This window comes from Miniopterus natalensis, chromosome 5 (assembly GCF_054644295.1).
Source record: "Miniopterus natalensis isolate mMinNat1 chromosome 5, mMinNat1.hap1, whole genome shotgun sequence".
Taxonomy (NCBI): domain Eukaryota; kingdom Metazoa; phylum Chordata; class Mammalia; order Chiroptera; family Miniopteridae; genus Miniopterus; species Miniopterus natalensis.
Window position 1 is genome coordinate 54407941 of NC_142085.1, and position 26597 is coordinate 54434537.

General features: G+C 39.5%; 1 protein-coding gene across 1 annotated transcript in view; it reads right to left on the reverse strand.

Annotated features, from left to right (window-relative positions):
- PREP (prolyl endopeptidase) overlaps positions 1-26597 on the reverse strand; it is a 103536-nt gene that overhangs the window by 46990 nt on the left and 29949 nt on the right. Inside the window, exons 6-8 of the mRNA XM_087817538.1 lie at positions 24560-24681; positions 9851-9956; positions 1991-2182 (exon numbers count right to left, since the gene is read on the reverse strand). Of these exons, the coding sequence (XP_087673664.1) occupies positions 1991-2182; positions 9851-9956; positions 24560-24681 (420 nt within the window). The remainder of the gene's footprint in view (positions 1-1990; positions 2183-9850; positions 9957-24559; positions 24682-26597) is intronic.

A 26597-nucleotide genomic window follows, 5' to 3' on the forward strand; every position in this document is an offset into this window, starting at 1 on the left:
CCAGTCCAAAGAACTTATAATCTTCCAGAAGGAAGGTTATAAAAATATATCACCCCCCAAATCTCTAAGCAGTGATTTGCATTTCATTAGATCTACCAGTGAAATAGGATGTCACCTTAAGGAATGGTCAAAGCACTTTTTTTGTGGCTTTAAGAGGCAGAAAAGTCACATGCCTTGGGAAATAGTTACGTCTCTGAGAGCTCCCTAGTCAAGCATCACTGATCCAACCTGACCTGTACCTGAAAACCACCCAGGACACCCTACATGAAGACTTATGCTACCAAAGTCTCACCTGGACCTGTCAACATGAGGCCAATTCATGTGGCACTTAGGAAGAACTCACTAAATGCCTGGCTATTACCACCCTTAGCGGGGACATTCTGTCTCAGTTTGGACAGAAGTCATCAGGCTGCTAAAGTCACTACACACCTGATTCCTCACATGAAAGTGTTATAGGAAATGACCAAAAACCTGTTTCTTGACTTATGGATCCTTCATCCAAATATAAATGAGGGAAGAGAGTGAATGGAAGGTTCGAGAGAGACAAATAAAGGGCCTTCCTTGGATAGAGCGCAGTCATGCTGTAAGGCTCCCTCTCCACTGTGGAGAGCCAGCCTGAGAGACAGAGCACTGGTGCCCAACCCAAGAAGCTAACGGGACTGGGACAGCTAGGCCAGAGAAGCAGGGACTAAGTACTTGAGGGGAAGATAACAGATGGGCTGCTGCCTTGGAGATGCTGATATGGAAAGAGCAAGCATGAGTCATGTCTGGTCCTGTCCAACAGAACTGCCTGGAGGGGTGGGGAGACCTCAGAACAGAAGAGGGTCCCCTGGGGGTTGGGGAGAATCTTATGCAAAGACCCAGAGTAGTGCTTCCTCCTGGGCCAAGGAACATGCAGAAGGGCAGGCCCCGAAGGAGTGGGCATGGGCAGCTCTCCCTGAGACAGTCAGCATAACCATCTGCCCACCTTTCCCCTCTACCCACCATGCAAGGCCAGGTTTAAGTATCTGCTGGCACAGAGCATACCGCCTCAAGCTGGGGAAGAAAGCATCCCTTCCTTTTCCAGGACATGAGCCTGGATCTGTCTGACTCTGGCAGCTGTGCTTTCGGCTCACTGAAAGCCCCATGTAAGGACTGTTTTATCTCAGACAGCACTGCTTTGCAGGTCTCAAAGGACTTATTTGCCTAATTATATACCTTATACCTTCCCATCTGGGGATGGCCCTTGCTTTTATCCCCAACAAACCATTAGCAGAAGTTCACCTTCAACCAGTAAACTTTTCATTAGCTTAAAGATAACTGAACTCTCCTTTGGTGTAAAAACTATAGCAAAATTAGTGAGTCTTACTGTTCTAATCAAATACAGCTCTCAGGCAATAAATAACTTATAAAGCAGCATACCTTTTTTGGAGCACCACAGAAAATGAACAAGAGGGAACTTAAGGCACTCTAAACAGGACTGACACAGAGGTGAGATTCTTAAGAGGCTACTGGAGCCCAGTGCACCCAGCAGCAACTGCACTGGGTTTCAATGAGCTCTGACAATAATCCGCTCTCTTCTAATAAGAGGACTGTAAATCCACCCTCCGATCTACAATAGGTGTAATACAAACAGTCAAAGGTTATTCAAAAGCTAAAAGCTAAGGCTGTGAATCCAAATGGTTTAAAAAATTAAATGTAAGTGATTAGCATTATCAGAAAATAACTAGCAAAGACAACTAATACTAAAAGAAAAAAAAAAAGCACCACCTTTGAAAGTCTGGATTCATACCTTTATAATTATTATGAAGATCCTGTATAACACTGTAGTAATTACAAAGGTGTCCTACAGTGAATACCTGGTTGCACAGTTTAGACATTTCATGCCCACAGATTAGATGTCGGAGGCTCTTTACCTTGTAATTGGTCACCAGGGAATGAGAGATGTACCAATTTGTTGACGTGCTCACCAAACACAAAAGCACTATTTTCAAGCAGCGTGTGGTCTTACCTAAGACATCCTTCTCGTGCTCAGGAATGAGCACTTTCCACTTCGACTCCTCAGGATCCGTGAAGTCGATGTTGATCAGGCGATAGTTGGGAGAGTGGCGATTGGTCTTGAACGTGAACACCGTCCCTTCATTCGTCACATAGTCATACTCTCCTTCAAAGTTGTCTATCAGTTTTACCCACTTCAGGATTCCTGGTGAAAGGCCAAGCATCCCTGTTACCTCTCCAGTGTATACAAAGGTGTGGTCTGTGTACAGGGAAGGGAGGGCAGATCTTTTCTGTCTATAGAACACAAAGTGGACACAATATTTGGAAGATCTAAGGTCTGAGAAAGAGCGAGGACAAGTCTGAGTAAATTTTAAGGTTTTAAAAAATATGAAGGGATTTGTTTTTCCTGAAAAGCCTGGCGATGAAGCAGAGTGAAGGCCCTCTTGTCTCAGCCCCACGGAATCTGGGGAATCCTCTTCCACCTGAGTGTGCTCCCAGATCTGAGCACTCCCCTCCACTTCTACTGCCATCACGACACCCATTCTTCACCGATTCCCGCTGGGTCTATGTCAGGAGCTCTCAACCGGATGATTCCACCACCCCAGGGGCCATTCGGAAATGTCTGAAGACTTGGTTGTCACAACTTGGAAGGTGAGAGGAGGGCCACTATTAGAGTCTAGTGTGTGAAGGCCTGCTGAACACGTTTTGGCTCACAGGGCAGCGCCTTCAAGAAGAATTAGCCAGCCCTGGTCTGCAGTATTAGCTTCCTGCCTGGTCTTCCCTCTGCCACTCCGGATCTTCTCAAGAGCTGACACCACAATGTTATAATATCCTGAACTGGTTCATGTTGGTGCCCTTCTTAAAAACGTCCCCATTACTCTGAATAAAATCTGAATTCCTTTTTATGGTCTCCTTGGTCTTGTATGTTACAGTCCTTGCCCACTTAGCCCACCTCAGCTTGTTCCAACGTTCGCCGCACATCTCTGTCCTCCAGCAACACTCGCCTCTGTTAGGTTCCTTCAAACACCCTTCAAGACCTTGCTACAGGACGATGGCCCACTCTCCAACAGCTAGGCACCTGTTATTGGTACCCAGATCACTTCTTTACAGCACTTCCCTCTAGGTATGTACTTATTTACTTGTTTATAATGTGTCTTTTCTATTCACTATTTAACACTAAGCACCTAAGCAGGTACTTCAAAGGTGCAAAATAAAATTGGTGCTGAATGAAAGGAGGGACACTTTCCAGCCCTTTAGTGCTAAGAACCAGTGTGGAGATGGTCATCACTAAAAAAATCTTAAATGTGGCTATTATTATCACTTAAATGGCTCACTAAATGCCACTTTTAATGTTAAAAAACCCACTGGGAGAAGGCTTGCTTTACAGTGTATCAGGCATGGATGTGCAGCGTATGTCTCCAAAGTTTTATAAAAAAAAAGTTCTATTACTTTTAAACTACTGAAAGGCAATGCCAGATCTTAGCTAGTCTCCATTTAATCTCCTAGCTTCAATTTCACAGGGAAATTGCTGCATTAATTTGGATAGTTCATTTATATTCTTTGAATTTTTCAAGGCGGTTTTACACTCATTATCTCATTTATCTCTATAGCATAATATCTTTATATAACTGGCTGTTAAATTAAATTATCAAGAAAAATAGAATCCCACAGTAAAAAGAAAGTGAGTCTCTTGGTCAGACACAGCTGGATTAAAATTCCAGCTCCAGTGGTACTTAGCTGTGTGACCTTGAGCAGCCTCTTTATCCCCTGATAAGCCTCATTTTTCAACTGTAAACTAGTAAATGGAATCAAACATTATTATAAAGTGAACACCAATACCTACTTCACAACAAAACCTTAACAAATATTTAAAAATAAGTAATTGAAATTAAAACTAATAATAAGCAGTTTTTAAAAATCTGTAGTTTTCCTACATGCTAGCAATACCAGCTAGAAAACATGGGAGGGGCGGGAGAAGGGCTCCTTCACCAAAGAAGCCCAATTAATAAAATATTTAGGAATGCACTTAATAGGAAATGTGGACTCTATGTGAAGAAAGCTCTAAAATTTTTCTAAGGAATCTTAAAAACAACAACAGAACAAACGACACCTGAGTAACTGCAAACACATACAGTATCCCTAGATGGGAAGACTCAATATTTCAAAGGTGCAAATAAATCCAGAGAAAATCTACAAATTTAACACAATTCCAGCCAAAATCCAAACAAGATTTTTAAGGAATCTGACATCATTCTAAAGTTCATCTGAATAAGCGCATAAGGATAGTCAATTCATTTTTTATAATAGAATAAGGAGGAGCTTCTTGTGTTATGATGCTCTGAACAAGCCCCCATCCCTCCCTGAAGGTAATCACCATCCTGAATTTTATGGTAATCTTATTTTCCTTTGTTCTTTTTCTCCCTTAATATGCATCTTTAAACACTATAGTCTAATCTTACCTTATTTTTGAACTTCATATATAATGAAAGCATACATATATTCTTTAGTATCTGACTTCTTTCACTTGATTATCATGGTTAAGATTTTCACCCTCTAGTTACTGTTATTGATTTTTGGCTAAATCCTATTGTGCTCAAAGAACATACTCTATCTGGTTTTGATCATTTAAAATTAGTTCAGAAAAGCTTTATGGCCTAAATTAAAGTACAGGCCCTCCCAGGGAAGCATGTTTAAAACAGGAGCTCACTAAACCCTGTTGCTTTCCTGAAACCCTTGCTCCTCGGGGCTTTGGACATGACACAATTCAAGAGAACTGGCATTTCAGATGAATAACAGGGCTCAGTTTTGCTATGCATAAGTGAGAACATTATTGATTTAAATGGAAAAAAGAAAAATTACTTTTAAAAAGAGACACTGCTAAACTCCCAAACGATCTCACTGTCTGCTCACCTTTTCTGAGCTTCTTTTGTCTGTAAGTGGTATTATTCACTGTGATGCCTACAGAATTCAATTCCTAAACTTCTCTACATCGAAGTTGAAATTACTTTTTATAAGCTTGCTTCTTGGTGGGGGAATGATTTGTGTACTGAGTGAAGATTAGCTTAAAGTAAGTCACCTCATGCCTTTCCTGGAGCAAAGTCATTACTTTTATTGCTATCTTTGAAAATCAATGGTATTAACTACACTTCATAGAAAATGTTTTGTCAGCTCTCTAATAAGCTAAATGTGGCTGCTGAACAGCATGATTTGCTAACAGTAAACTTTTAAAGTTTAATTTCCATCTCTCACAGCACACAGCCATTTTCCTAGAAAAAGCCCTTATAATCACTAATTTTAAAATTAATAAAAGCACTAATTTAGCATTATTTACTTTACTCTAAAATTCATGTATTCATGTATTGCTTATTTTTACACTGTCTCTTGATGTTCCAATTATTATTATTTTTTTTGCAGTCCCACTCTGAGACACATACTATTTTCTAATAACTCCCTGCCTGTCACAGAAGTCCTCCTCCACTGTTGGTCTGGCTTTTAATGTTCAGATGACTTGGCTAAATTTTGGATAAATCATTTGTTTAAATGTTCTTGAGCGTTTACCTCTCCATTTCCACTGTAACCCCCAACGATGCCCAACCATGCCTGACCCATGGAGTCAATGTTGTCTCAGCTACCTAAAAACAAGAGGTTATCTGCTCTGCATTAGCCAGAGGTGGCTGGATGTTCAATTTAGGTGCCTGGCAAATACTGAGCTTCCTTCTATCTTCACGTGTAGATTAATTTCTTATGCAGGAGAAAGCCATTTTTTTCATGTCATTTTTTAATGACATGAAAGCATTAACGTGGGGAGCACTGAAAATTTCACCAATCTAAAATGATCAAACCTTCAGCAAGAAAGGACAAAGGAGAGACAGGTTAGTCAACGGCTAGACAAAGTATAGGATGAACTGATATTTGCTTACAAAAATCAAATATGGTAACACCATTCAGCTTTTCCACCAAAATGCTTTATAAATGTTGTGGTATAAACAAAGATGACTTCAGGCTCACTTTTTTTTTTAACTGACTTTAGAGAGAGAAAAGGGCGGGGGGGGAGAGAGAGAGAAACATCAATGTGAGAAACACTAATTGGCTGCCTCCCATACAATGTCCCAACTGGTGATCAAACCAGCAACCTCGGTAGATGCCCTGACTGGGGATCAAACCTGCAGCCTTTTGGTATATGGGACGAAGCTCCAACCAACTGAGCCACACCAGCCAGGGCAAGGAATGTGATTAAACATCAAAGGTGGGGGGAGTTCTCTCTAAGCTGACTTAGCAGGATTCTTCTACAAGTGGGATATGCAGGCCAAGCAAGGAGGCTGGGCAAGGAACCAAGGTTGAGGCTAGTTGGGAAGAGGGCTCAGAGGACCCTGACTGAAGTCTGGTCAAGGAGAGAATCTTGTCATATCAGGCACTGTTCTAGGTGCTGAGGACTGCACAGAGAGCAAGGCAGACAGGGTCGCTGAACTCACACAGCTCACAAAGCCTCAAAGTGTGTTTGTCTGGAGAGAAAAAGAAATCAGAACAGGGACGGGCAAGGTGCAGAAGGACCAACTGTGGAGGGAAAGGAATCAACCAAAAGCCTGAGGAGGCTCCTCGGCAGAAATTCCTTCCTCCTAAAGAAAGAAAAGAGCGACTCGGAACATGTCTCTGACAGCCAGAACAATGGGGGTGCAGTATTCTTTGGAGGGGACCTGCTTAGCTGTTGAAAACAAGAAAAAAATTATAACAACTTCTAAGGCCCAGATGAAGGCTTAGTGCCATTTCTACACAGTGATGAATGAGGGGAGACAGGGGAGTCACCTGCTCAGAAAGGTAAGGAAAGGAGCAGCAATTGGCCTCAACTGCAGTTCCTGTGGAAAGCCTACATCCTACAGTTTGCAACAAATGTGTTCACATGTGGAACAAACGTGCAAGTATAAACGGCAGAAATGAGGTTCTCCAAAGAGAGGGACAGGTAACAAGAGAAAGATTCCCCTCTGGGAGCAGCGAGCAGGAAGTCAGAGAAAAGAAATTCAGATTCATACCATCAGTGTCGACAGAGGAATCCAATTTTGTAGAGAACTCCTTTAACTCTCAACTTGCTAAGATTTTTTTCTATCCTGTATCTATGTAGTTTTGTTTTTCCTATGTGCTGCCTTTTTCTATGATATTCAATAGCCACCAGCCACTTTTCTGTGTACTTCTCATTTCAAAATGCACAAGGTAAAAAGGTTTTCTTGGCAAAAAGGGTTTTCTGACAAAAATGACATAAAAGGTAGGAAAGTGCTAGTAATTCCCCCTACTGTTAAGGTAAAAAAGATTAACATCACAGCAGTAAGGCTTTAGATTATCCAAAGGAGTATAAATTTCAGTAATATAAAAGTAAAGACTTTATAACATTGGATTTAGCTTTCAGTCATCAGCTATTCAGGTTTAACTCATCTACTAGTTAACAAGCATATTTTGCAGTTAAGTGTTAATCTTCCCCTTAGTTTAAAAAGCAAAACAAAAATGGGGGAGCAGGTAAGGAAATAGTAAGAAAAGATCCCGGATAGTAGTCATAATCACCAACAGGGCACATAAACCCCTAACATTTCTATTATCAACCTGCAAAATTCGACAATTTCCCTCCTAGTCTCCCACTAGAGACACTCCTACTTATGTTTTCTTCAATGAAAGGACTCTTTTCTGATTATCAATCTGGTTTTGCAGAAAACAAGTCAATACCAAGAACTGTGTTTAGAGCAGCTTTGCCTCTAAAAATAAATGTTTACTTCAGGACGCGCTCCATCTATTTTACTGAGCTGCTTAAAAACAGTGCGGCGATTCCAAATATTCCCATCAGTCAAGAAACAACAGAGTGGAGAAAAGCAACACTTGATAACCTGCTATATGCCAGGAACCCTGGTAAGCCCTTTTCTATGCATTTTCCTTACTCCTCACAATTCCTCATGCAGTACATATTACTTCCCCATCTGTAGCCATGGAAATATTGAGTCAGAAAATAACTTTTCCATCCCCAGGGTGACCAGTCATTTAGTGATGGAGCTGAGATTAAAATTCAAATTTGATTTGAAAGTCTTATGCTTATTATCTCAATATATCCAACTGTATTAAACAGGAATTATTTTTAAAAATTTAACAATCACTATCTCAATATGCTACGTCTCTCCTGTTATAAACTAAATATATTTATTCAATGTCTTTGACAATTAAATTCACACACAGTACTTGTTTCTTTAAATAATCATAGCCATATCATAATAAACCAACAATGAAGTAAAATAAACAATCACAAAAGAATCCCCTCCCAAACCAAGTCACCCTAATCTTGTCCTACACAACTGACTTTTAAACCCAGGGGTGGAAACTGATATTTTTAGGATTAGCCAATCACTACCACTATCAAGAGCTTTCAGAATCCCAGGATGCCATTCAAAAGAACTAACTACTCTGAGGTTTACACTACCCACAAATTTAATACTAGTAAAGCAGTAATTTTAAAAAGATAACAGATCTAGTGCTACACCCAGAATTTGACAGCGGTAACTGGAGTGCTCTCTCCAAGTTGAGCCCAATCCATCAGTATGTAACTCAACAGCTTCAAATCCACTTCAAATTGATTTCTTGTCTATAGGACATTACATACTCTTCTAAATGCCTCAGGTGAACTCCAAACACTGGTCAGTTTAGTCACCTTATTAAAAAAAAATCAGGTTAGTATTGAAAGACTTGTGTGCTCTATTCCTCTCCACGTGGTTTTCCATGGGCTCACTATGACGGCCCTTGGGACATGTCAACTTGGCTAGGCTAATGTCCCCAGTTAACCAATCAAACATGGATCTAGATGTTACTGTGAAGGTGTTTTGTAGATGTGACCAAAGACCATGGTCAGTTGAGTTTAAGTAAGGGAAATTATCCTATACAGTCTGAGTGCATCTGATTCAATCAGCTGAAAAAGCCAAGCTGAGAATTACCTAAAAAAGAAATGCTACTTGTGGACAGCAGCTTCAGCCTCTGTCCGAGAGTTTCCACCTGCCCTTTCTGATGGCCTGCCCTCCTGATTTCAGACCTACCTAGTCAGCCCCATCATCATGTAAGCCCATTCCTTACAAGAAATCTCTGAACAGATACCTCCTACTGGCTCTACTTCTTAAGTTAAACCTTGATACCTTTACAAACCATCAATACCTAGGAATGGCTTTAACAAGAAATATGTGGTTCCTATATAACTTTGAGAGATCTAATCCCCAATGAATGTATAGATATACACACAGTCCCAGTCAAACATACAGCTGAAGCTTCTTCAGCTCATCACAAAACAATCTTAAAGTTCCTCTGGAAGAATTTTAAAAAGGGGGGAACAATTTGGAAAATAATAATTGCTAATATCTACGGAGTCTTTCCTCTGCACGGGGCTGCAAAACCAAAGCAACCAACCAAACAAAAAACACCCAGGAAGCAGAGAAGATGATGGTCAAGTAACTCAAAGAAAGATCAAGTTGGGAAGGAGGCCAGGACCTGGCTCATTCTTTAAATAGGGTCTTCCAGTCTGAATGCAGCGTGGCCATTTAAAGTTTCTTAGATGTGTCCCTTTTTCCTTCTTCATGTTCATTCACGGCTGTACCATATAGAATGTTGTTTGTGAGGACCTGGTGCACCTCTGCAAAAAATATGGTGAACCTCAATCTACAGAGACAATGCTAAAGCCAACAGATACCTTCATTCCATTTTTCTTCATTTTATGGAATAATATGGGAAGAAAAAAACCATATGAAGTAAGATGACGTGGTTAAATGGAAGGTTTCTTAGAAAACCAGTTAGAAGACACAAGAACTGCTTTTTAATGGAGAATTCTGGAGTCATTATCTGTGGCTGGAAGATAACTTACCAGTGATGCCATTGGATTCCTGCTGTAAGTCACAGTACCAGAGACGGTTTACTGGATCACACCCCTCCCTTATCGATAACAAGACATAGCGACCATCGTCAGACAACTAGGAAGGAAGTAAAAACAACGCAGGGGGCTGATTAGAATGCATTTTTGTGAGAGTACTGTTAAATATTAAGTAAAATAAAGGTTAAACTCAAATGCAGTAAATTTACCACAAACTTATGAATAAGAATGTTATCAGAAAAGATGAACATTCATTTTAACTTATTTCACTCTTAATCACAGTTTAACAAAACATAGTGAAATATTTAAGTAGAGAATATCAACAGATGTAACTGAATGTGATAATGACTTACTGTGATTTTTATTTACATTCTGCCTATTCCTTAACTGAAAATACATGCCATCTGTCATTTTGAATATTAATATCCCTGACTTTGAAGTTTCATCACAGGTTTCATATTTTAAAAGTTATTCTAAATGAGCAAAAATTAGCAAAATGGGCACAGAAGCAAAGAAGTTCATTTGTGGTTCCCATTGGTCACATTAACAATTTCTATTGAACGACTAACTCTTCATGTGTATCTTTAGTCCCCTCCACCGTAAGATGTCAGAGAACAAAGGCCTGTGCTTCTATGGATTTCTTTAATAGGATTAGAGAGGAGAATCTTAAACAGCAAAAATAATCTTGATAAAAAACTAATGCAACCAACATTACGGTTTGAGTTGTTAAAATATAAGTAGTACCAAACTATATATATCCTTTGGCAACTAATTTTTTCATTCAACATAATTTTCAAAATTAACCCAAGTTAATATATGAACATTTATTTAACTGCTGTACAGTACTCCAATCTAAGAGTATACCACAGCTAATTGATCCATTTTCCCACCAATAAACATTTAAGACTTATTTCCATTTTCTTCCTATTACAAACAACACTTCAGAAAAATTCCTGAACATGTTTATTTGTGTCCTTATACAAATAAACTATTTGTTTCTGTATAACTAGAAGTAAAACTGTTCAGTGGAAGGACATGCAAAAAATCAACTTTATTAGACATTGCCAAATTAAGTGATGTACCAACTGATTTTTTTACGTTTCAGCAGTGTATAACAGTATCTATTTCTCCGTGCTCTACTGTGACGGTTAATTTAATGTGTCAACGTGGCTAGGCCATAGTACCTAGGTATTTGGTCAAACATTATTCTGGATGTTTCTGTGAAGGTATTTTTTGGATGACTTTAACATTTAAATTGGTGGACTCTGAGTAAAGGTGATTACCCTCTGTAATGTGAGTGAATCTCATCCAATCAGTTGAAGACCTTAATAGAAAAAGACTGCCTTTCAAAAGCAGGAAGGAATCCTGCCAGTAAGAAGGGACTCTGACTGAAACTTCTGTGGGTTTCCAGACTGCCAACCTAATCCTGCAGACTGTGGCTTTGTCAAGCCTCCACAAGCACACTATCCAATTTCTAAAAAATAAATCTTTCTCTCTATATATGTACACAGATCCTGCTGGTTCTGTTTCTCTGGAGAACTCTAACAATGACTGCCATTTGTTCATTCAATAAAAATTTCATAAGCAGCTATTATGTTCAAGTCATTTTCCAGGTGTTAAAAGTACATCACTGAACAAACCAAGAAGAAAACAAACGTTAATCTAGTGGAGGAGACAGAAACATAAATATAGAATTATGTTGTATATTATAAATGATAGATGCCATGGAGAATATAAGAACAGGTCTGGGTAAGGGAGGCAGAATGTGGGGGAACTATAGTTTCAATATGGCAGTCAAGGTAGGCCTCATCAAGGAGGTGTCTTTCTATTGTCTTCTGACTTGCATTGTTTCAGATGAGAAGTCACTTCTTATCTTTTTCTCCCTATATATAATGTGTTTTCTTCTCTGGCTGCTTTAAAGATTTTCTTATTCTCTTTGGTTTTCTGCACATAGATTGTAATGGGCTTTGCTATAGTAGCCTGCTTCAGATTTGTTCAGTCTCTTGGACCTGTGGGTGTGTCTATTTATCAGAGTCATAACATTTTTGGCCATTTTCCCCTCAAATACCTGTATTTTTGTGTCCCTTTATTCCCAAGACTTCAAATGCATAATGTTGAATCAGTACTGTTCCATAGGTCAATTGGATGGTATTCAGTTTTTTTCTCTTTGTGGTTTAGTTTCAATTGTCTCATCTTCAAATTCACTGATATTTTCTTTAATAGTATCTAAACTTTTGTCAAGCCCATACAGAGAAATTTTCAATTCAGATAGTTTATTTTTCACCTTTAGAAGAATATTTGGTTTGTTTTTATATTTTCTTTTTCTTTGTTCATTATAATAATGTTTTCTAAAATCTTTTAAAAGTTATTTTTTATAATAGCTTTTAAAAAATCCTTGTCTGCTAATTCCACTACCAGCCATTTCTCAATCTGTTTTACTGACTAATTTTTCTCCTGGTTATGCACATTTTTCTGCTTCCTTACACACAGTAATATTTTTAATGGATTCTGAATATTTTGAATGTTGTCTGGATTTTTTTTTTTCCTTTAAAAGTTTTGAGGCGGATAATTTGTTGGTAAAACAGCTTGATCCATTCAAGGCTCATTTTCAAGCTTTTTGGTAAGGTCTACAGCCCTGCTGCTAAGGCATGGCTTCTCAGGGTCTCTGCCGAATACCCTGGGTATTCACAGGTCTTTCCACTTTGGTCAGAACACAAGTCTCCCAGACTTGTTAAACCTCTGGTAGTCGTTCGCTTACAGCTTCCAAGCAGTTGTCCTTAGCTTAAATCATGGAGTCTCTTCCTACACATGCACCATTTAATAGTCAGCTAAAGACACAAGGGGAGCCCAGATGGCGTGGCTCAGCAGCTGAGGGTTGACCTGTGATCCAGGAGACTGAGGTTTGATTCCCAGTCAGGGCACATGCCCAGGTTCAATCCCCAGTTGAGGGCAGCCAATCAATGACTTATCATTGATGTTTCTCTCTCTTCCTCTCTCTGAAATCAATTAAAAAAAAAAAAAAGATGCAAGGGGATAGTTTATTTTTCACCTTTAGAAGAATATTTGGTTTGTTTCACCCAGCCCCAGGACAGCCTCTCTCCTCTGACAACTGTCAGTCCGTTCTCTATCTTTGAGCCTGTTTCTATTCTATTTGCTAGTTTATTTTGTTCATTAGATTCTACATCTGAGCAAAATCATATGGTACTTGTCTTTATTGGATAATTACATTTTAGGGTATATTATTGTATATGCTTAAAATACACAGGTGTAAGACTTAATGATGTAATTAATATAGGACTAATTAAAAAGATAATGCCTATGATTAATTAAAAAACATAACAATATTTCCTCCTGTCTCATCACATTGTAGGATATTTTTACTGTTTCTATTTCCTGGCCAATAATACTTTTATGAACTAACTGTAGCCTTTGGGACATGCTTCTTTTATTTTATGTGGAGGTAAAACTGTCAAACGTAATACTCACTTTGACTTGGGCTGCTTTCATCAAGCCCACATACACTGATCCTGGTCTCAGCGCAAGGTGATAACATCAAACTCACTGTCATCTAAACGTGAGAGTTTGAGCATGGACTACTTAGGGTTTTACTTACTGGCAGCAGCAAGTATGTACAGTGTTTTTAAACACTTGGCAACACACTGATGTTATAAGTTAAACAGCTCTTTCTCAGAAAAAATTACTTTAGAGAACAGAAGTAGTTTGTACTTGTGAAATAAAAGTGGGATTCCAAGTTATAGTTTTATAAAAGGGTCTAAAAAGTCCTGTTTAATTTGGCTGTTCTTTCTTGGTGACTTTTTCCCTGAGTTTTGAAGCAGTCTCCTGTCCCCCAAAATGAATCATATTTCATTGTATGAGTTTTTGTCACAAATTACACATATTGAGTGACTCAGGTGTATTTTCTTCACCTTTGTCTGGGCTCTTTATAGTCTTTTCAACGACGGACAAAGAGTTTTGGGAAACCTCACATAAATTTGATTTACATTAATTTTTTCTCCATTCTCATCCTCACTGTATTTCCAAATTACCTGTCACTATGTTTTAAGTGGGCCTCTTGCAAATGAACATATAACTTAAGTTTTTAAAATCCAACCTAAGAATCTGTACTACTCTGCTTTCATTAATTGTTACTATTGATGTACCAGCTTCCATACCCTTAATTTTGAATATTCTATTCACCTTGCTTTTCCGTTCTCCTTCCTTCTTTGTACTGTATAAATTTAGTTACAAACTTTCCTCCTTCTTTGACTGCTTTGGGAGTTAAATATTCTATCTTTAGTCCTTCATACATTTTCCTTAAGTTTTTCATATACATAGCTAATGAACCAATGTCTACAATTTTAGTTCCACCTTATTTTCAAACCATCTGTATTAAAAAATATCATCAGCAATCTCACAATTATAACTTAAACGTAATGAAAAGCAGTCTCATTAATAATACTTTATACTTTTTTGTTCTTTAAAGACAGACAGAATTTTAGAGCTAAGTGCTTAGTGATGCTACATCAATCAAAACTGATGGCTAATTTAGCTCTAGTGATTCATCCAACAAAAAGATAGGGCAGCAAAACTCACGGCAAAGACAGGCCACACCAAACTTTCAATGACAGCTTTTTCAAGCACATCTGATAAGTTTTTCTTAGCATTTCTGGCTGTACTAAATAGCAATTTGTATTTAATCTTAGGCAGGAAGTCCTGAGGCATGCTGCTGTTGGAATGCTGATTAAGTCAGCCTTTTCACTATAACGCCCTTCATCGCAACCCAGAGATGTTCCACAGCCACCGGAGAATTTGCTACACTGGGCACAACTTTGAACTTTCAAATGCTCGAGGTCTCAAATTCCAAAATCATTTGTAAGTCACTGTTGTCCCAAAATATGCAGATTAGAAACACTTTCTTGCACTGTAATTTAAACAATAACAATACATAGTGAACCATGGCCTCACATTGAGGCTGTATTCCAAGGCAATTTTAAAAAATGAATTTTGGAAATCACTGGGAAGGGAAGACAAAAATCACATTGATGAGGACACCCGAATCTCATTAGAGAATTAAAAGTGAAAATTAAAAGAATTAAGAATTAACAGAATTAAAGTAAGGTGACTTTCCTGGAATTCAGATAAAAGGAAAGGAGACAAGCAGGAACAGTATAAATTTCAGCTCACAAAATACTATTTTTGAAGGGGGCACCCAGTAATAACAGCTACCATTCTCATTTGTATTTACCAACAGGGAAAGCATAAAGTATGGGGGTATCAGACTTTACACTCACATTAAGGGAGCCACATTAATTCACTAAGAAATTTTAATTGTGCATATTGTGATATTAAGCTACAAGCTAAGACAATTTACCAAGGAAACACTTGGTAGACATTCAAACATAATATTTTCTACTTTATTCCATAGGGATCACATGAGCTGGCCTAACACAGTTCATCTAACCTAACATCTTTAAAACTAAACCTTACCAAGCCAGGAATCATGAAACTACAGAATTTAGAGAGATAAGCAGCAACCAGAGCACACCTCAGGGAAACTTGTCCCAAATAATATGTTTGTATGAAATGTCCAGTTAATGCCTCATGTAGGGGTAATGGTCATCTATTCAGACCAGAGTCTGGGTTCAGGGGCTTCATTTTCACAAAAGGTCATCATTAGCTCTACTGTCAGTTTACCTGAGGCTTTAAAATAAGTGTGAAATAGAATTAATGTCAATAATTTTTCTGGTGGCCCGGCCGGGTGTGGCTCAGCGGTTGAGCATCGACCTAGGATCCAGGCAAATGGGGGTTCGATTCCCAGTCAGGACACATGGCTGGGTTGTGGGCTCAATCAATGACTCATCATTGATGTTTCTCTCTCTCTCTCTCCCTCTCTGAAATCAATAAAGATATATTAAAATAATAATAATGATAATTTTTCTGGTGGATAGAATCTTTGTATTTTATAAGAAACCTGTATTACTATTTATCATTATTAGCATTACAAAAACTTTAAAGTCGATGAATGTGGCTGTTCTCAGTCTCACTACTATATAATAAAAACAGCTGGGCTTTCCAAATGACCTGAATAATCTAGCTTTTCTTCATGCACCTCTTATTAAGAGAAAATTAACAGAAGATCACTTGTTAATGTTTTAAACTCCCAATCACTTAACTATCTACAAAGTTATTTGTCTTTCAAAGGGATGGGACACACAACCAATATTTACATATGCACAGGATATGTGGACTTTCATCAAACATATTATCATTTTCAAAGAAAAACTCATAAGGTATTTTATGCTAGAGCTGCTGAACTGCATAGTCATATGGTCTTGTGTTAATAACCAACTCTTCATGGATATGACATTTCTTTAAACTTAGAATCCGACAAGAAGAGGGTGGAGAAAGTTTTTTCATAATTTGAATCTACATGCACTTTTTCAAAGTGAAGAAAGTATTTCCTTTTATATATTGTGATAAAAAAATTGTGTGTATAAAACAAGTATACTGAAAAGCAGTGAGACTTAAAATTGTCCAGGAAATTAACAAAAGGAGTGAAAATGAATCTTAATAGCTTTGAGAGTTGATCATGTTCCTCTCAGAGCAGCAAAGTTTATCAATTTTATTTCAAAGACACTTTTGAATTCCTTTTATAATAGCTGTTAATCATAACGTCCCTTTCATATTTAGTACGTCTGCAAAACTTAACTTAGAAAAACTTTCAAATGTCAAACTAATCACCGACAATGATGGCTTTTCCTTTATGGGACTCATTATGGGTTTGTAATAAAAATAAGTGAAAATGTCAGTAACAGAAGTACAGGGTAGTCATAAACACATGCGATGTGTGTTAACAAACATTTCTAATAGGCAGTCATTAAATCAGATTACCCAGCCTTCCTAAAACAGTATGGTACTATAGCAATGGGGAAAAGGAAATCAACCCCAACACTGTATCATGTGTGGCTTGTATGTCAGAAATATATAACAGAAAATTCTAGGAAAAGACAGCACACTTAAGTAAATAATGTAGGTCTAGGCATGATATAACCACTACTGTTTTTAATCTACCTGGTTGTTTTTCTGGCAGGTAAGCTTGGTTATTTCAGAATCTGTTTGTTTTCTTTTCTCCCTTAGTGAGCAATAAAGGGGCCAGGTGAGAAAAGTGATCAACCAGCAAATCCTACCTTACTGTTACAAAACCCAGCTCTCCTATTAGGAGCTGTTTTATGCATATATACCGACAGGACCACCTTCTAGCTTTATGCACATGCAGGTCTTTAGTTTGGCTTCCTGACTATTCTGCCTTCCCAAGCATGCTGCTGAGATTTTCCTGCTTGCGAATCAGCATGGTGCATGTTATCACTTCATGCAGTCCTGATGGAAAAGAGCACACAGACAAGAGCCCTGGGCACACATGGTCCTGCTAGGGATCCACCCCGGGACTAATACAAAGACAACTGCTCAGCCACTCCCGTGATGAACACAGAGGATCAGTCCCTAGGAGCCAGTGGAAAGTGCAGGACTCCCCGGGACAGCACGAGGACCGAAGGGTCACCAGTAAGAACACCTGCTGGCAGCCTCAGGCCCAGTGACTAAAGTTAAGGTGAAGAGGACAAAGGTGTTTTTTTGCTTGTTTGTTTTAAACCTCCCTTAGGATATTTTTTCCATTGATTTTTTAGAGGGAGTGGAAGGAAGAGGGAGGGAGGGAGGAAGAGAGAGAGGCAGAGAGGGAAATATTGATGTGACAGAGACATGTAGATTGATTGTCTCACACCCACACCCCAACCAGGGCTGGGGATCGAGCCTGCAACCGAGGTACTTGCCCTTGACCGTGAATCAAACCTGGGACCCTTTGATCAGCAGGCCAATGCTCTAATCACTGAGCCAAACCGGCCAGAGCGACAATGGTGTTTTTAAAATGACATACCACCCAAAAATGGGGGAAATTCTGTTGCAAGCCCCCCAGACTCTTTGTACTATATAAAAATACTAAAATAGGTTACTATGACAAAAACATTTTCCATAAGGGCCAGAGCTTTGCTCTTTGCTCCTGAGTATCACCTGGCCCTAGCGCAGTAGTGGATGCAAAGCAAGGGCTTTCTAGGTATTCAGGGAATAAATGCATGAACTGTGCTGACCAGGAAGAAGGCTGCTGAGCAATTACTGCTCCAGAACAAAACTATCCAATGAGTGAGGGGCAGGTGAGGCAGGTTCCCTGAGGAATATCTGGATTTTAGGTGAAGCTGGGTGCACACCAGGCACAGAAGGTCTTACGTGCATGAACCTCAGCAGGGGAGAGGGGAGAGTAAGAAAATTAACATTTATGAGTGCCTATGGTGAATCACGCATCAGGCAACGATCTTACGTGTTAGTATGTGCGTAATATATATATATATGTGTACACATATGTATATATTGACTCTAAGGGTCACAAGTGAACAGATTAAAACGGCTTACCGAGAGACATGTAATGAATATTAAGAATCAGGGCCTGGCCAGGCATGGCTCAGCGGTTGAGCATCGACCTAGGATCCAGGCGATTGGGGTTCGATTCCTGGTCAGGGCACATGCCCGGGTTGCAGGCTCGATCCCCAGTCAGGGGTGTGCAGGAGGCAGCCAATCAATGACTCTCATCATTGATGTTTCTATCTCTCTCTCTCCCTCTCCTTTCCTCTCTCTGAAATCAATAAAGATATATTAAAAATAAAAAAAGAATTAGGATTACCTCTGTACAAAAAAATCTCTTTTTTCCTTCAAGAATTAGGTATAACAGAATCAGGTTCTCAAAATGGGATTCAGCTAGATAACCACAGAGAGGCTGGGTATTTTCTCCCTAGTCTTTTCTAAAGGGACTTGATACATTTTCAGAACCTTCATTCTAGAGCACCCTCTGCTGGGAAAACTGCCTCAAAATGCTTGATTTCTTTTCCCCCAAAGGCTCTATTGATCATTTTAAATAAAGAGCTTTTCTTCTCTTTTCTGTCTGACAGAACCTTCTAAAACAACAATTTCTATCCTTCTGCAATCACTGCCCTGAAACAAAAGCCTCACGGTTTATATTAAATAATAATTGATGTCACTTTGGTTCTTCCAAGCAGAATGCTAGATGTCTTTGCATGTTATCCCCAAAGGGCATGAGGGTGCTGGTTGGAGGCCTGAGTATGTGAAGCTGGCAAGGAGGAGGGCCGTGGTGAACACTGCCTGCACCACCAGGATGGAGCAAACCCATGGATGTGGCTTCCCCTGGATCAAGAAGCACCAACAAGGTACCTGGCCTCCAAGCATCTGAAAGGTCTCCACTGGAAAAGTATGAGGGTGGGGCAGGATGTGGCAGAGAGGTCCAAATCTCAACAGAATCCTGCTGGAAGCAGAAGCTTTGAGGGACAAATGCAAAAATGCAGAAGGGTCAGCCAGAGAGTTTATAACCCACATCAGGGAACAACAAAATAGAGAGGGGATCTCATTACAGAAAGATGCCCAAGGGAGCTGGTGGACTGTGAGCAGCGAAGAGATCAACAAACAGCTCTCGATGGGCAAAAATCCTGTTTCCCTTCTCTGCCTCCTCCTCCCTGCATGGACAGCAAAGACAAGAAACCAGGGAGAACACCCGAGTGGGGGGAAACGGGGATCCTACCGTTGCTCAGAATGGCCACACCTGTACATCCTCATTTTCAGGTTCCAGTCTCATCGTCCCCAGAGTGTCCCCCTGCCCCTTCATACTCCCTCCCTCCCAGTCCCCAAGCAACCACTGACTTGCCCATGCCATTATAGACTAATTTGCATTTTCTAAAGTGTTACATAAGTGGAATCAAACACTGTATACTTTCTTTTCTGGCTTCTTTCACTGAGCATAATACTCATTTTGAGATTCATCCACATGTTGTTAGGTATATTGATAGTTCATTCCTTTTTTATTGCTGAGTAGTATTTTACTGCAGAGATATACTACAATTTGTTCATTTATGTACTTTTTAGTGGATATTTGGGTTATGTCCAGTTTGGATGTATCATGAACAAGGCTGCTATGACTATTCATGTCCACATCTTTGTAAGAAAAAAACCACCACCAAAAAACAAAAAACAAAAAACAAGGGGAAGGATTGAAAAGTCCCTACCCCATCTGCTCACCAAACCTGAGCTGGTGAGAGGGAAGAAGCTTGTAAATTGGAGCTGATATTTGGTTTTGGACTGCAATGGACCTTTAGTAACAGATCTAATACCCAAAACCATCCAGAAGGCTGTGGGTTCTGCCAGGTGGAAGGTGGTGGTCCTGGGGAGAGATGCTGTCGTAGGCAACAACGGGACAAGTAAGGCTGCTTCCTGACTGTCACTTACAGACTTGCTCAAGGCCAGAAAGACCTGTCCAGGGCAGGAAAGCAGACATCTGAGAAGGAGCTGAGTCATGAGCAGAGAGCATCTAGGACACAAAGGGGAGGCCTCAGTGAACCTGGGTTTCAACAGTTACAAGGGAGGAGGATGGCAGCAAGCCAGAGAAATTCATACACACACACACACACACACACACACACACACACACGCACGCATGCACGCACACTCAGCCACGTGCGCCTCTAACCGCACTCAAAACTCCGACACTCCAAACCCAGCAGCTCCGTTCTCACCCAGGAAGACTGTTTCAGGGTCTGTGAGATGCTGTGATAAGTCCTCCAATCACAGGCTTTCAGAGCTGAAAAGCGCTGGAGGAGACAAAGGAAGCGGACTTGGAGAGAGGAAGTGACCTGCCCAAGGCCACACAGATAGGACTAGAATAAAATTCTCCTGATTTCTGCTCTAGGACATGACCATCACTGCAGCACTGGCTGTCCATTTAAAGACACTGTTAAATGTACTCATGAAATACTAGGTTCAAAGTGATGATCCTAAAAGCCAGTGCTTGAAAAATAAACACATTCATTTGGTACATGGTTATGCAAAGGACTGCTGCTTTTCTCTAAGGTGTGGGTCACTACATAAAGGCTGTTAGGAAACTGCTTCATTTCCGGTGAATGCCCTGAGTGCTCACCTGTACACCGGTCACGGGTGATTCTGGTCTAGACACTAGTTTCTTGGACCCCCCCGGGCTTTATCACACTTCCTTGCCAGGTACAAGAAGCTCCCACATTAATATTTTTTTCATCATTTAGATTTTTCTGACCTGGAACTGAACCATCAATTTCAGATGGGCCTGATTCTACAGAACTGTAGTACTCATGTTGAAGTGAGAGAGGGTTACTCTATGCAGCAAGAAGGTCCTCTCAGGTCAGAAAGATGACATATAGCAAGGTAAGGGGGGATGCGAACAATCACCTATGTCTGCCAGACCTGTCCAAGCAACCCTGGTAAGTGGTGGGGTGACATCTAAGGAGACAACCCAGGCAGCACGAACAGAGCTTAAGGGAAGTCTCTACCCAGGTTGTGTTTACTAAGCCCCTTGGTTTTCTTACAGACTTTCTTTGCGCCATCCACTGATTAGTGCCTGATCCAATATAAAGTTCCTCAGGCCTCACTTTGTCCCTTTAGCTTTTTTTTCTTTTTTTACAATTTCATTTATCACCTCTGTTCAGTACAGATGCATCTCTTCACTGCCATTGTTTAAACAGTCACTGCTGTAGTTTTGTGTGACCTCTTCCTCTGACCAGAGGCACAGAGTGCACGTGCGTTAAGATGATACAGGGGCCTGACATACCCAGCAGGCAGTTCTAGCCGAGGACTAGGAAGTTAGCCACCCAACAGGTGTCAGCAGGTTTCCTCTATGTTAACCGTTTCTCAAGGTTGTGGTAAAGACTATATTAGACAAGTTATGTAGAGTGAACATCTACTGAATGAATGGTAGAAAGGTCACCTGAACTATTTAAATCTTTTCTTTTCAGTTGCCTAGCTGGTAGAACTGAATATACAGATGTTAAATGTATATATGATGTATCATCCCTGTATTTTTAAAAACTGCTGCTCACAGAAGCATTATTCATAATAACGCTATGGGAACACCTCAATTGTCCATCGATGAATGAACAGATAAACAAAATGTGGTCTATACACTGATGAAATATTATTCAACTTTAAAAAGGAGGGAGCCTGGTCGGGCATGGCTCAGCAGTTGAGCGTTGGCCTAGAATCCAGGAGATCAGGGTTCGATTCCCAGTCAGGGCACATGCCCGGGTTGACGGTTCAATCCCCAGCAGGGGGCTGCAGTAGGCAGCCGATCAATGACTCTCTCATCATTGATGTTTCTATCTCTCTCTCTCCCTCTTCCTTCCACTCTCTGAAATCAATAAAGATATATAAAAAAAAAATTTTTTTAAAGGAGGGAATTCTGACATATGCTATGACATGGACAAATTTTAACATTATGCTAAGTGGAACAGTCAGACACAAAAGGACAAATACACTATGATGACATTTATATGAGGTACCTACAGTAGTCAAATACATGGAGACAGCAAGTAGATGGGTGGTTACCAGGGACCAGAGAGGAGGAGGGATAGCATCAGATTTACTGCTTAATGGGAACAGTTTCAGTTTCACAAGATGAAAAAAATTGTGGAGATGAATAGTGCTGATGGTTGCACAAAATGTAAATGTACTTAATGCCACTCTACACAAAAAATGATTACGCAAGTAAATTTTATGTTATGTGTATTTTACCATGATTTTTAAAAAAGTATTGAACAAAAACTATTTGCTTCAACCAAGTGCTAACAAATAAGTCTGAGCAACTAGAGCTGCACATATGCCACAGTTAAACTGTTTTCTTTTATACTAATTTAAAATATACTGATATTCTGGCATTTATTTTTAGTATTCCTATTATTGTATCAACCAAATAACTTTAATTTGATTAACATAGGCCAGGTGCAATGAAATTAGTCTTGAAGCAAAACATTTCTCCAGCTTTTGAGTTGATGAGGAATTCAGAAGGAATAAAATGTGATTACTAAGATATGTTATTTTATGTTTTCCCCATCAAACTCCCCCCCACCAAAAAAGGTAAAGAGAAACACATGGCCTAATGTTTTTAGGTTTTTTTGGTGGCATATTCTCTCCCTAATTGTTTCACTCAGATGAAAGTAAAAATGTGTATTATTTTATAAACAAACACATATTATCCATAATAAGCAGAAGCCTTGGGTATGAGAAAAAACTAAGCTCAGAAGAAAACTTACTCGAAACAAGTACAAATGGAGTCAGAAAAGCCATTAAAAACAAATACATGAGAAATATGACAATAGTAACTACACAAGCAAAGCTTATAGAGTGGGGAATTAGGTAGGAAAGAAAAAGCATGAAAAAAAGGGCAGTTTCAGGTAATAAAACATAAGTCCTGTAAATTCACTTTTAACACATTATATTAAGTCTGGCAAAGTTTTTCTGTAATGGGCTAGAGAGTAACTAACTATTTTGAGCTTTGTGGGCCATGTGGCCTTCTGTGGCAACTATTGAACTCTGCAGTTAGAGCTTAACTGCAGCCACAGATACTATGTAAACAAATGGATGTGGCTGTTCCAATAAAACTTTGTTTACAAAAACTGGCAGCAGGCCAGATGTGGCCTGAGGGCAACACTGTGCCAAGCTCTGGTCTAGAGAAACAAAATAAATAAATATAAAAGGACAATCTGGAATAAGGTATACCAACGCACATGAACTAAAATACCACAGATTCCTATTCTATGCCCCAGTGAACCAGACCCATGAGCAGAAGTTCAAATTTAAAACGTTCCTTTCTTACCAACGTTCTAATCATCTCTCAGAAAAGAGCTAAGTGGCTCAATGAGCTAAAATGTTTCTAGTGGATTCCTCATTCCCACTAAAAAACGGAATGATAGCCTACCTAAATTAAAACATTCAGAATGTTTTCCTTTCTTTTTTTAAAATCCTCATCTGAAGATATGTTTATTGATTTGAGAGAGAGGAAGGGAGAGAGAAACATCAATGTGAGAGAGAAACACTGATCGGTTGCCTCCCATGTGTGCCCTGACAGGGGATCACACCCAAAACCTTTTGTGTATGGGAAGACTCTCCAACCAACTGAGCCACACCAGCCAGAGCTGTTTTTCTTTCTTTAAAAATACATTTCTTAGTGCCAAGAAATGTACTCACAAGAATAAAGTTTTACTCTATGCACCTCTAAGTTTTTTCAGTTGATTGTCAAGATACAGAATAAAATCTAGGCCAGTAACTTCAAAGATGCATCACTTCAATAGGGGTTATTGTCAAGATCCCCAAGGAATGTATGAACTGTCTACAAGATGGGAAGATATCTAAAGGATACATGTGTTAGTATAAAAACAAGTAAACAAATACAAAGAGCACAATTGTATAAAACAGGAAAACACAAATCTCCACATTCTCGCTTGTATGTAAAAGGGGGATTTTTAGAAGGATACTTTCCTCACCTCTGAGAAGGAGGATTCCAAGTTTCACAATGTTCATGCTTTACTTTACGTTATTCTGTACTTTTACATTTTTTACCATAAGCATGTATAACTTTTAGTATTAAGATTTTCATGTTGTGATTACAGTCAAAGGTTTATCATCACCTTCAGTATTAAGAGTCATTTTGAATGCCAATATTTTTAACAAAAAGACTATTCCCTCAAAGGACTTCTACCATTCATAAAGGTCATCAAAAAACACGGATATTTACATACATAATCTATGGGGCACATTCTTTTTGGGTAAAATTTCACAATAGTACAATACCTCAGCTCCACCCATCCACTTAGGCTCATCAGGAAACTCAGCGCACAAAATATCTTCTGACTGATCAGTCCCCAAGACATGGTAGCAGAGCTTTTGGTGGAGATTGCAGGATGTCTCTGTGCCTAAAGGAGTTAAAAATGTATACTGAAATGCAGTTAACAATTTTAAGACAATCTATTTCACTCACACTGTACTATGCTAGAAACAAAGTCATGAGACTTATTGTTAAGATGTCAGTTCTTCCCAACTTGATCTATAGATTCAACTCAATCCCAATAAAAATCCCAGCAAGTTATTTTGTGGATATTGACAAACTGATTCCAAAGCTTATGTGGAGAGGCAAAAAAACAAAATAGTCAACAAAATAATGAAGGAAGAGAACAAAGCTGGAGGACTGACACTACCTGACTTCAAGACTTACTATAATCAAGACATAGGTGCTATTGACAAAAACAGACAAATAGATCAATGGAACAGAGAAGACAGCCCAGGAACAAGCCCACATAATATAGTCAACTGATCTTTGCTAAAGGAGCAAAGGCCATACAACAGAGAAAAGATCATTTTTTTCAACAAGCAGTGCTGGAACTGGACATGCACATGTAAGACAATCTAGACACAGACCATACACACTTCACAAACATTGACTCAAAATGGATCACAGCCCTAACTGTAAATGCATAACTATAAAACACCTAGAAGACAACATATGAGAAAACCTAGATGACCGTGGGTTTGGTGGTGACTTTTTAGATACAGCACCAAAGGTGCAATTCATAAAAGAAAGAACTGATAAGCTGAACTTCATAAAATTAAAATCTTCTGCTCTGTGAAAGATACTGTCAAGGAAATGAAAAGATAAGCCATAAACTGGGAGAAGATATTTTAAAAAACCCCACATCTGAGCCTGGCCGGCATGGCTCAGCAGTTGAGCACTGAGCTAGGATCCAGGAGATTGTGGTTCAATTCCCGGTCAGGGTACAGGCCCGGGTTTTGGGCTCGATCCCCAGCAGGGGGCGTGCAGGAGGCAGCCGATGATCAATGACTCTCTCATCACTGATGTTTCCTTCTCTCTCTCTCCCTCCCTCCTTCTCTCTGAAATCAAAAGATACATTTTTTGAAAAAACAAGAACAACACATCTGATAAAGGATTGTTACCCAAAATATAAAAAGAACTATTAAAACTCGACAATAAGGAAACAAACCACCTGATGAAAAAAATGGATCAAAGACCTTAACAGACACCTCGTTAAGGAAGACATAAAATAGACATGGCAAATAAGCACATGAAAGGGTGCTCCACACCATGTCATGAAGAAAATGCAAAGTCAGGCAATGAGACACCATTATGCAACCATCAGAACAGCCAAAATCCAGAGCAATGACGCCACCAAATGCGGATGAGGAAGTGGAGCAGCAGGAACTCTCAGTCACTGCTGGTGGGAATGGAAATGGCACAGTTTCTCTGGAGACAGCTGGACAGTTTCTTACAAAACTAAACATACTTCTACCATATGATGCAGTAATCACACCCCTTGGTATTTACCCAGAGGAGCTGAAAATTTATTTATGTCCATGCAAAAACCTTCACACAAATATTTACAACAGCTTTATTCATAACTGCCGAAACTTGGAAGCCACCAAGATGTGCGTCAGCGTGTGAATGCATAAATAAACCGTGGAACAGCAAGACAATAGAATATTATTAAGTACTAAAAAGAAATAAGCTATCAAGCCATGGAAAGGCATGGAGCAACTTTAAACTTTTTTTAAAAAATATATCTTTATTGATTTCAGAGGGAGGAAAGGAGAGGGAGAGAGAGAGATAGAAACATCAATGATGAGAGTGTCATTGATCAAGCCCTCAACCAGGGCGTGTGCCCTGACCAGGAATCGAACCCTGATCGCCTGGATCCTAGGTCGACGCTCAACTGCTGAGCCACACCCGGCCGGGAGGGGCAACTTTAAATGCATATTACTAAATGAAAGAAGCCAATTTGAAAATGCTACATACTGTATGATTTCAACTGTATGACAT